General features: G+C 34.9%; 1 protein-coding gene across 33 annotated transcripts in view; it reads right to left on the bottom strand.

Moving 5' to 3' along the window:
* ADGRL3 (adhesion G protein-coupled receptor L3) overlaps positions 1–12,471 on the bottom strand; it is an 813,483-nt gene that overhangs the window by 90,721 nt on the left and 710,291 nt on the right. For all 33 annotated transcript variants that reach the window (XM_053901514.1, XM_053901520.1, XM_053901521.1 and 30 more), the window contains one exon: positions 987–1,196. In XM_053901514.1, the coding sequence (XP_053757489.1) occupies positions 987–1,196 (210 nt within the window). The remainder of the gene's footprint in view (positions 1–986; positions 1,197–12,471) is intronic.

Raw genomic sequence — 12,471 nt, forward strand, 5'->3', positions numbered from 1 at the left:
CTTCTAAAAAAATGGAAGTTTTTTTTTCTCAATTGCAGTTTAGTCATGAAGCAAACCTGCGCTATGTGCATGAATCCTAAGTAAATAGAACGGGCCTCACAAAAAGTATAAGCAGGCATAGAGTCTGTTGAATAATTAGATACTATCTGTTATTCACGTTTTCTGTTTGGTTTCACCCAAAACAGTTGGCTGGTGCAGTTCCTTTCCCCCTTTTACTTTTTCTACTTCTTCCCTTCCTCTCTTTCATTTTCTGATGACCGAACATAGTTAGTAGTAAAGTACAAAGCTGGCATTAAAGATGTAAAAACAGAACTTGCACAAATGTGTGTCAAACAAAATTTGGGAAGAGTTTATAAATTCTAAAAATGACCTACGGTTTAAACTATTTTCCAAATAGTTCAATTAAAAAAACTCATTTTATACATGAAGTTTTTAATGTGATATAAACTGATTTTTTTTTTAAGTATATGATGGGGGCACCTGGCTGGCTCAGTCAGGAAAGCATACAACTCTTATGAGGGTTGTGGGTTGGAGCCCCACACTGGGTGTAAAGATTACTAAAATAAATAAATAAATAAACTTAAAAAAAAAGAGTATGTGATAAACTTTGAAAAATAACAATTGTATCTATCAGGAGAGATATTCTTCAATGCCCCACATGATTTTATTTAACATTCATCAATATTCTGCTCTGATAAAAACAAAATGAAACAAACACCCACACATACAAACTAATGAGGAGATACAGTTCCTTAGAATTGCAAGGTTATGAACAGAATTTCTCAAGAAATGCACATTCATACATCCCTAACATTCACTGCCTCTTTACAACAATGGGGTATGAAAAAGGGAAACTGAGTAAGATCTGAAAATTAATAATTATCTTAGACAACCAGAAGAGAGGATACTTTCAAACAAGAATATTTTGGGTATTAGAAAGCTGGAGATGGAGACATTTTTTCCTAACATCAGTGGAAGCTGCTTACTGGTTGGTCCGTTCGATTGATCCCAATCAGGAAGAGCAGTTCAGCTACAAAAAGGCTGATGCAGAGGTTCTTGTGGATGGTGTTACGGTCACTCTGGAGCCCACGGAAAAAGCAAAATGTGAAGATGCAAATCAGGAGACAAACAAGGGACAGCAAAATTCCAACCCACGTGATCACATCCAGAAGAAGGTCATGGACCGCATCACTGTGCTGGAAATACAACAGAAAAGCCATAAGTTGCACTTAGCATAACAGATTGTGAAGTCTTACGAGGGCCTGGATTCATAAAGCATGATTATCATAATGCGCTAAATATCCTATGCACACACAATGAATAAGATAACTTATTGTTCAGGTTTTCTAGTCCACAGGTAAAAGATTTTATATTTTCTGAGGTTTAAATCAGTTTGCTATTCAGGGATGTCAGTGGTGTTTGTACCTTTCTTGATTAAATATGCTTTTAGGATGCAAATGGTTGAAGCAACCTAACTTAATTCTGGCCTAAGATTTCAGGGAAAATTTTATTTTTTCAACTCATATCACTTTTTTAGGTTAATTCTTTGACAATTCCCACTAGGGAATACTCTATTTAAAAAATTAAGCTATATGCTTAAGGAAGTGGTGTCTCAACTGAAATGCTTTTTCAATCACCAAGGGATTTTTTAATAAAAAAATACAATTCCTCTGTTCTGTAGGTTCTTTATTAAAATTTCTAAGGTTGAGTTCATAAAAGTATGTATTTTTATAAAGATTCCCAGTTAATTCTGATGAACAGCCACATATGCGCACCATTTATTTAGTGGAAGATCTAAAAGAGTGAGGATATTCACTGGATTTATATTCATATTGAATGGCTTAAGGAGATCAGGAAGTTTGATCCTTGAAGGGTTTGCATGAATAGAGCCTGTTATACATAGATGGAAAATAAGCATTCAGTATTACTATACCCCATAGCAGCATAAAACAGATAGAGCTAAGAAAAAGAAAAAGCTCATAAAAGCTTCTGTACTAAAACTGCATTTTTTTTTGGTTCTGTTAAAATAATCTTGTGAGTTCCATACCATCCATGTTCCTTGTTCTTTGTACTATCTCATTTCTGTCCTTGTTCCAAGATTCCAGATTCTATTCCTTCCCTATGGTAGACCAACTCTACCCAAAACACTTCTGTGAAGCATTAGAATATATAGTGGCCCACACAGCAGCATGCCAAGGTATTGGAGCAGAGTTCAGAAATTGTCCATGACTGTCAATGCCTCTTTTCTTCACAGGTTTCTGGAAAAGCCGTGAAGACCTAACTTCCATAAGTAGGACTTCTTCTCAAAAACCTAACATTAGATTTTTTAAAAATGTAAGTGGCAAAGGGATCTTTATGATGCCATTTATACAAAATTTTAAAGGACAAAAAAAACCCAGTGACTTCGATTTTTATGGATATGTGCATAAGCAGTGCAAGTGTAATATGAGGATGGGAAATTTTTTAGTTAAAAACAAAGAAATGCATTTCTAATTGACATCTTTTTCCACTGTGTAGATCATACACGTTGATTGTTATTTTAGGATGGAGGTTACTACATTTGGTTGTCTTCCACACTGTTAACTCACTTTCAAAATACATAAATATCCAGGTTTTCCAGGGTTACTTGTGTCTATTCAAACTTCATACTTTTAGGTTTTTTACAAACGTCATACAAAGATTATTCTGAATATGAAAATTCTTACAAGTGAGTCCCTATGCTGTAACCTAAATCATAGCTCTTCTCAGATTGCCAGATGAGACTTCACAGTTGTTATTTGATACAGAACTCTGCTAGCACACTGTCAATGAAACCGTTTTGAAATATTCCTGCATAACTCTAGGTATATTTCTCGGAAGGAGCTGAAATCATGAAAAGAAAACTACATGAAATTTTGCTTTAACTGCTTTGTTCTCCAGGGGACACTACTAACATAGTGTTGGGTCTCAGATAGCTTAAATTACTTTTACTATTTGAATGTGGAGAGTGGTTAGTGCTACCCGGTTCCCTGAACAGAGGGCTATTTGCTCTCTTCTTTGACTCAAAGGAAAGATGCTGTGTTTGAGTATCAAGCACCAATGTTCAGCACAGCAGTCTTCTATAATGGGAAAGATGGCAGGTATAATACATTCTCAAATGTATCCTAAAGACCTAAAACACTAACAAGAGAGAGAGAGAGACAGAGAGAGAGAGAGAGAGAGAGAGAGAGAGAAGGAAAGAAGGAAAGAAAGAAAGAAAGAAAGAAAAAAGAACAAAAGAAAGAAAGAAAGAAAGAAAGAAAGAAAGAAAGAAAGAAAGAAAGAAAGAAAAAGAAAGAAACCAAAAAACTCCTGCCTTTGTCTGGGTAGTTGCATTATTAGAAATGTATTTACTTTACTCAGTGCCTTCATAAGTCCATCAAAAACCCCATGCAGAGTTATTAAGAGAAGAATACCAGATGTCAAAACATCAGTAGAAAAAGTACATTACACTCAAAGACAGAACAAAAAAAGTCTAGTGATTAATTCACCTTTCAGGTATTCGTGTCTAGCTCAGAAATCATCAACACCAACCACCCTGTGCTTACTATACTGTGATAGCAGCACCCTTCAGGATACAACTCACCACTTGAATTTTATAAATAAGATGAAAGGAAAAGAACAATGGATATTAAATGCCAATAAAAGCTGTAAGTATAGCCTTCTTTATCATAGCGTACCATAACAGAACTTTCAGAAGGCCAAGCTACGAAAAAAACCACATCCCCTTCAAGAGGATGGCCAATTGAATAAAACTTAGGCATGGTGTAACAGTATGATGATGGATCAAGTATTCTTATTTCCAAGGTTTGATGTTTGTGAGCACTATATAACTCAATCACCCATAACATGTACTATACGTAACATTATGTGCCTTGAAATCTTATTAATCTTATGTCTTATTAATGTTTTAACCCAACATGTAGTACTACTAGGTTTGACAAATGAAAAATCCTTAATAAATATTTGTTTTTGAATGATGATGATAATCGCACTCTGCTTAGACCAAATGCCTTAGAGCTGAATTACCTATATCAGTATAGGTTTAACATCCCTTTAATCTCCAATGAATGCTTAAAAAGGTTTCAAGTATTACATGTTAAAAACTGAGATCCTCATCATATCCTGTTTCTCCCTCCACCCTGCAAACAAACACTTCTTCCCTCTGTTTTCCCATTTCAGTAAACAACAACAACAACATTCTTTGAGGTATTCTTGCCAAAAATTTATGAGTCACGTTGATTCCTCTCTTTCACATGCCACACTTTATCCACCAGGACATCTTGTGGGCTCTGCCTTCTAAAGCTGGTATATGCCCATCACTTCAACTACACCAAAGTGGTTGGAGCCATCCATTTTTTTAGTAGCCCCCTAACTGATCTCCCCACTTTGATCCTCACCCCCCTTCCCTCTATATACAACAGGGAAGAGAGATTATTTTCAAATATAATTCAGATGATATGACTCATTGATGAAAGGCATCCAATGTCTTCTATCTCAATGACAGTAAAAACCAGTCTTTCAAAGGTCTGCAAGGCACTATAACATCAGCATCTCCATGGCACCATTTCCTATTCTCCCCTTCATTCAGTTAATTCCACTGAGTTGTCCTGCTCCATTCTTTGAATATGTCAAAGACGTTCCAGGCTCAGAATCTTTGCATTTGCTGTTCCCTTCGCCTGGAATGCTCTTCCAAAAGGCAGATGCATGGCTTACTTGATACCCTCTTTCAGTCCCTCTTTCAAATGGTACCTTCTCATAGTTTTTCTGAGTCACCATATCTGAAATTGCAACCACATTTTCCCCATTCTGACTCTTTCTCTATTACTTTTCCTGCATTATTTTTCTCATCAGCACTTATCTACAGTATATATTTTGTTAATATTGCTTGTCTACTGTCTGTGTCTCCCTCTAGAAATTATACTCCAAGAGAATAAATTGTTTTATCTTTCTAATCACAATTGTATCCACAGGTATAACACAAAATTATATACCATAGAGTGGATGCACAATATGTTGACTGAATGACTGTCTAATTATCCCCATCTTCTAGAATGGATTTAAATTATAAACTAAAATTTGTATCATGCTGTCCATTCATTGCACAATCTTTGGAACTCTTTGGTTTTTAAATCACACACTCTAAAATCTTAACTAAAAGGTAAAGAAAATTAGAGCTGAAGAATGAGAAGGATGTTACACCATAATATTTTAAGATATGTTGAAACGTCAAGGTGTTACATTAATTATGACAATTGAGGCCAAACTATGCAGCGAAGCAAGAAGACTTCAGAAATAAGTCTTAGGGTCTAAAGGCATGGATTTAACCCTGCCACTCTAACTTCACAATTGTTACCTTGAACAAACTACTTAACCTTTTGAGTATCAAAAGCCCCATACACATAGAGATAAAATGACTGAGGCTTCAGCGTCTTGTGATAAGTAATTAAGATAATATATATGAAAGCAAGAAAGTCAATGTTTCTTATTTCCTTTTTTAAATTTTTTTATTGTTTATTTATTTTTGAGAGAGAGAGACAGAGAGTGAGCCAGGGAGGGGCAGAGAGAAAGGGAGACACAGAATCCAAAGCAGGCTCCAGGCTCCCAGCCATCAGCACAGAGCCTGATGTGGGGCTTGAACTCACAAACCGTGAGATCATGACCTGAGCTGAAGTAGGACGCCTAACCGACTGAGCCACCCAAGTGCCCCTCTTATTTCCTTTTTTAATTTGAAAATAGTCTGGATTATTTTCTTGTTTGACAGCAGCCTTCATTTAAATAATCAAAAGTCTGTATGAATGATAAGTGTTGGATCAGAAAAATAATAACTGTGACAAGAATAAATGTTAATGTTATTTTAACTAACATTAAACATTGGACACAAAACATTATTCCAACCAACTGATGAATTACCTAAGTTCACTTTGTAACATTGCCAGTTTATTTTATGTTAATTATATTTGTGCTATTGATGAATTAAGGTCACAAAGTGCCTGCATTATCTGAAGGAGGCAGATTTTAACTTTAGAATCTGAATTCTACATACACTATTGCACAAATGTGTTTATAACTTTTACATAATATAACACAAAGGTGCTCAATTTCACCTTTATATTCTTCTTTAACCTATAACAAAAAGACAAAGTAGCAACGGAAGATATATACCTAATCCCCACCCCCCCAACCCAGAGTCTGACCATACATAGATTACTATAATCTGTTGGGAAGAATTCTTGAAAAACTCACAAAAAAATTTTTTAAGACAAAAAATCCAAAGATTCAAGGAGATTAACTTCTTAAGAGAAGATGGAGAGGTGTGAAAGGAAATCTTCAAGCAGAATGACAGAATGATTCCCAGAATGATATTCCAGAAAGAAGATACTTTTGGAAAATGAAATGATTCTATACTCTCTAGAAAGAAATTTTTATTAAAACAATATTTGTTTTTCAGGTTTTCTATGACATTTCTACTTATATTTGAAATGCCAAATATTTTGTCAAATCTACACAAAGTGTGTGATTTTCTGTTTTCTGTTTGTCTCAGTGAATTTGCTTTGCCTATCACCATGGAGAGCTTACAGAGTAACACAAATGTCACAAAAGGGTGAGTGTCACATTTGGGGGAAAAAATGCCCTAAACAATGATGTTTTGTGGAAGACACTCTGTCAATGTAAAATACTCAAAGATACAAACAGGTACATTTAATGAAACTAAATCCAAATCTATGGAAAAGGAAAACGTGACTTTCGTCTCATGATTTTAAAATAATTAATCTGAGTACACTAAGACCTTTGGTGGAAGTCTTGATGTTTCTAACTTTATTGTCCAAAAGGCAAGTCAACAAACAAGATGGAGAAATAGATTGTGAAATGTTTTTCATTTTAACTGCATAAGTGTTTCCAGATGGGACATGAACTATGTGAATTAATTTGTAAACCCTCCGGATGGTTTTTCTTTTATCATAATTTTAGAAAGTTATATTTTCTAGACACTACTTAAACAATCACTCCATATAATTATTAATTCTGGGCCTGTAATTATCAAGAACCTGTTTAACTTTCTGCATAATAATGTATCATTTAAATGTTCAGTCAGATTTGTTAAAGCATAATAATATGATTTTTTAAATTGCCTCTTAAACATTATCTCTTTCTGAAATATTTGGAACATAACTAAAATAAATTTTCTTTCTTTTTTGCAAAAATATGAGCACTTGCTTTGCTATTAATGTATCACAAAAGCATAAGGCCAGTAAGGTTACAGAAGACTATTTTCTGATGAATGTTGTGTAAACTGTGTAAATCAGTTCCTAGCATTGCTCTAACTCTTGGGAGACAGGTCATCAGACACAGTTCACTCTGCAAATACTTGCAAAAATAAAGGGTTCAATGCACTCAGGAAATTAGGATTTCCTTGTGGAAGAAGATGAAGGTCAAGGTTGAGTAAGACAGTGAGACGAACAACATAACCGCATTTAATATTTTCACAGTAAATTAACCAAAAAATCAGCAAAACTTTTCAGATTTGTATTACATTGAAAAAAAAAAACAATCTAAATATTTTCAGGCGTTTATTGCTAAGAGAGAAATACTGGCACCTAAGAGCACACAAAAACATACATAACCAACTGTCCTTTGGATTCAACAGAACTTATTCAGCAAATCTTGGTTTCAAAAGTGTAGCATAGCAGCCTCAAAGTTATTTGACATTTTCTTGCTTTGAATTAAAAAAAAATAATTCACCACATTTGGTGAGCCAAATTTACAACCACCATAAAGTAAGGAAACGGAAAAGAAGATAGTAGAAAATGTAGGAACTAAGTAAGTATCTTACTGGCGCTGCGTTAAACACAGTAATAGGTTAAAAAGGGTAGATTAAAGTTGATGAACCAATAATAGATTAGTGATCAGTTAGAACTTTTCAAAGGCAATGAAATGACTGAGCAGTAAATAAGAAAGAAGATTTTATAAGTATCTGGGATGAGGGTAGGGAATGAAGCTAGGCAGACAGAAAATTCCATCCTTAGTGTTTCTAAGTAAAGTAAGGTGATGATGATGATGATAGCCAAAATATAACTTTTAAAATGTCATACTGTGTTCGAAGTGCTTATTTGTTTTATTTGGATATGCAATCACATAAAACATTATGATGTGATATTATTATTATCTCCAAGTTATAGATGAAGGAACTGAAGCACAAAGAACAAGTAATTTACTCCAGATGATTCACCTAGTATGCAACAGAGAAAGGATTAGTGGTAGGGTAAGTAACTGTCGAGGTTTGCTCAGGACTATCCTAGCTTTATGTTTTCGAATGCTGGGAAAGATCCTTCATGAAAGGATCTCAGCCTTTAGAGATGCTTCAGAAGTTTGGGAGAAAATTATAAAATCTGTATGATAGTCTGGCTGAACACAGGCTGGAAGCTATACTATCTGCAGTGTCAAATTCATGTAGCATTGATTACCCATTTTCTTTAGCGACTCCTGCTGTTTTTCACCCTGACTCTTGATGTTGGCATCCGTTATTTGCACTTCCCAGTATCGGATCATCCAATGTTGCATCCCTCTGAGTGATAACAGTTTCACTGCTTGTGATCATGTCTTCCTCTTTGACTTTGGATTGATTTTGGTATGTATCCATTTGTATGTATCCATTGCTTTGTATGGATTGATTTGTATGGTGCTTTGTGCTACTTCAAGTCTTAACACTGTAAATATTGTGACCATGTTTCTAACAATTCATTACTGAAACTGAGAATGACAATAATATAATAAGATGACAATACTAAAACAGGCCAAACAACTGTGCTATTTTAAAGACACATGGAGGGGGCGCCTGGGTGGCTCGGTCGGTTAAGCGTCCGACTTCGGCTCAGGTCATGATCTCACGGTCAGTGAGTTCGAGCCCCACGTCGGGCTCTGTGCTGACAGCTCAGAGCCTGGAGCCTGTTTCTGATTCTGTGTCTCCCTCTCTCTCTGCCCCTCCCCTGTTCATGCTCTGTCTCTGTCTGTCTCAAAAATAAATAAACGTTAAAAAAAAATAAAGACACATGGAAGAATTCATGAAACCATATTGGAGAAGTAAGCAAAGTAGAGCATTTCGTACAACATGCAGAAATAAATTTGGGACCACACATGAGAAAGAAGGTTGTATGAATGTGGATATGGAGGTTGAATCTCACAAGTTTAGGATGAGGCAGGAAAGTTTTTATAAAACCAAAAGTTTGTTTTTAATCTCCCCCCAAAAAAGACACGAATGCTCAGTTGAAATGAACACTCATTGAATGCATTGGAGTATACCATAAGAATAAACATTCATTACTGTTTGTTCCCATTATTGTTTTGTTCCTGACTTGGAGATTGCACATTGCAGTGCTGTGAGAAAACAAAAGGGGAAATTTGGATAGCCAATGTTTTGTCCCTTCATAGTGTAGAGCTGATTCTGTCAGATCTTAACCAATGACCATACTTTCTCTAGTATATCAGGTGACATATTGAATCATGGCAACAAAACATGTTTCCCCTAGCTCTTAGGTATTTTGATTTGAAACATGGGGTTTGAACTTTCTTTTTTTTTAATGTTTATTTTTGAGAGAGAGAGAGAGAGAGAACCTGTGTGAGAGGGGAGGGGCAGAGAGAAAAGAAGAGAGAAAAGAAGAGAGAAAAGTCCAAGAAGGCTCTGTGCTGACAAGCACAATGCAGGGCTTGAACTCCCTAATTGTGAGATCATGACCTGAGCCCAAATCAAGAGCGGGACACTTAACTGACTGAGCCACCCAGGTGTCCCAAAACATGGAGTTTGAAATCATTTTCTTGATTTCTATAAAAGTTTTAATGGAACTTCAGAAGACATAAAACAAAAGATTGTTGACACGTTGTCCAGGCACAAAATAGACTTTGCACATCTATGTGCATATTCAATAGACAGTGCAAATGTAAATTTTGGAAAAGTCAATCCAGCCTATAAACTTCTTACCTACTAAATGTCCTGTATACCTTGTACACAAGGTAGCTATAAGGAGATGTGGTTTGCTTACTATGATAATGAAGTTTCATAATGAAACTTTTTGGTCATTTTTCAGTTCCCTCAAAATGGGCAGAGGTGTTTTTTTTTCCTTTTCTTCTTTTTTTTTAAATTTTCTAGAAAGGGAAGGAGACAATCTCCTAAGACATGTACCTACAAGATGGATATCATTGCTGCTGGCCATAGAGAAGACGTGAGAATATTGGCCTTCTATAAAATCATATTTTCAAAGTGTGGGACAAGAAGAATGTCTTTCCCTAATTTCCCTAATGACATTCCCTAAGAATGTCTTATATGACAGATAAGAATGAAGAAAAAGATTATAATAAAACAAATTTTTATGACGTTTCTCCAAAGCTACTGAACTCTGAAAAAGCTATAAGGAACCAAGAAAAAGATAGACTGACTCCATTTGAGTTGCATGAATTTCTGTGTAGGTTAGGACAAAACCCCATACAGAGAAAACATTATTGGGGATTTAAGATTTTCCAAAAAAAAAAAAAAAAAAGTCACTAGAAAGGGCAATCAAGTTAAACAGGACTTTCTCATTCCTTTATTAAAACCTTTATTATTATTTGGAAACCAATCTTGATTTCATAAAGTAAAGTCACCTCACTGCTTTAAAACCATTATCCTTGATAGTGTTTTACATTATTTAACAACCAGTGTGCTTGGAAGTGTTTAAAAATGATGAATATTTTGGACACGGAGATGAATTCACAGATGCAAAAGAACTGATTGACAAACAGCTGGTCTACCAAAAGAAGCTTCTAGATACAAAGTGGAAGGACATATTTAGAGAGATGAGAACTAATTCCTACAAATCTAAAAACCTATTAGGTAAAGATATTAAATAAAATCCTTTGTATTCTATGCTCAATATTTTTCTTGAAGGTTTTATTTTTAAGTAATCTCTACACCCAATGTGGGCTTGAACTCATAATCCCAAGATCAAGAGTTGTATGCTCTACCAACTCAGTCAGGCACCCCTAGGCTCAACATTTCTGTTGAGAAGATATTTAGTTTGATGTCATCACATTGGATAAAACATAATACTAGGAATCTATGTAATATGGGCTTGGTAAGAGCAGAACCATAGGTCAAAGTGAATTTTACTTCTGACTTTATTCAATTTTAATTCTCAAAAAAAAAAAAAAAGACAGAAAAAGAAAGAAACATGTCAGAGCTATTTCTATTAAATATGAGTAATCTCTCTCTCTCTCTCAAAAATAAATATAATTTTTTTAAGGGAGTGCCTGGGTGACTCAGACGGTTAACATCGACTTCAGTTCAGGTCATGATCTCACAGTTTGTGGTTCTGAGCCCCGCGTCAGGCTCTGTGCTGTGTCTCCTCCTCTCTCTGCCCATCCCCACTCACACTCTGTATGTGTGTCTCTCTCTCTCAAAAATAAACATAAAAAAATTTAAAAAATATGAGTCATATCTGTTTAATTATGTACTAACTTTTTGAAGTCTCACACTTACATATCTTAAAAATACACAATAACATAGTCCCAAAATTCAAATATCCAATAAAATTCACAATATCAGAGGACAGAAAGACACATATAAAAATGTTTTATAGTTTTTCACACTTATTAGCCCTACTATTAATTAGTGTTAAAAACTATTAATGTCATTATTCAGTAGCAATAACACAGATGTACATAATTACTCATTAAATATTAAGTATATTTTTGATCTGGTAGTGCTGTTTCCCAACAAGCTCTCCAAAAAGTTGCTCACTCTAACTGGTGGCCAACTACTCCATGCTTTTAACAACTTCACCAACAGTGGAGAGAACCACAGATCCTCTCCCATATTCCTTTTCTGACCAATTTTACTAAGTTCCTTAGAAATGGACAGGGCCAGGCTTTCAAAGGTAAAAACTTCCTTAAAATATCCTTTGAATGCAATGATTAAATCTAACAGTTTTATTAACACGGTTTGCCAGTGATTATTCAGCAAATTTCCTAATTCTCATACAAAATGGGTAATCTCTACTAAGATTGTTTCCATTAACACACACACACACACACACACACACACACACACAATTTTTGAAACTACATCTTAAAGGGGTTAGATGATATGGAATATCATAGAGGAGCTGAAGTACAATGAAAGGAAACAATGGAATAGCCAGACTTGAATTATGCAGATATGTTCATTGTTATATATGTATCATTCTTCTCATCCAGTAATTTCCTTCTGCATGTAAGCAAAGATAAATTCACCACAATAAGAAAGAAAAGTTTTAAAATAGAAACAAATCAACTTAGGTTTAAAAGAGAAAGTAATTTTGCATAACTAGATTATGAAAACCATACAGATAGAAACTACACCAAACCCTAAATATATACTAAAATTTTGGTAGATTCATGCTAAGAATATTCCTTGTATGCCTGCTATACTTCAGGTACTAAATA

The sequence above is a fragment of the Panthera pardus genome, unplaced genomic scaffold, assembly GCF_024362965.1.
Source record: "Panthera pardus isolate Hobbes unplaced genomic scaffold, ASM2436296v1 HiC_scaffold_13, whole genome shotgun sequence".
Classification (NCBI taxonomy): domain Eukaryota; kingdom Metazoa; phylum Chordata; class Mammalia; order Carnivora; family Felidae; genus Panthera; species Panthera pardus.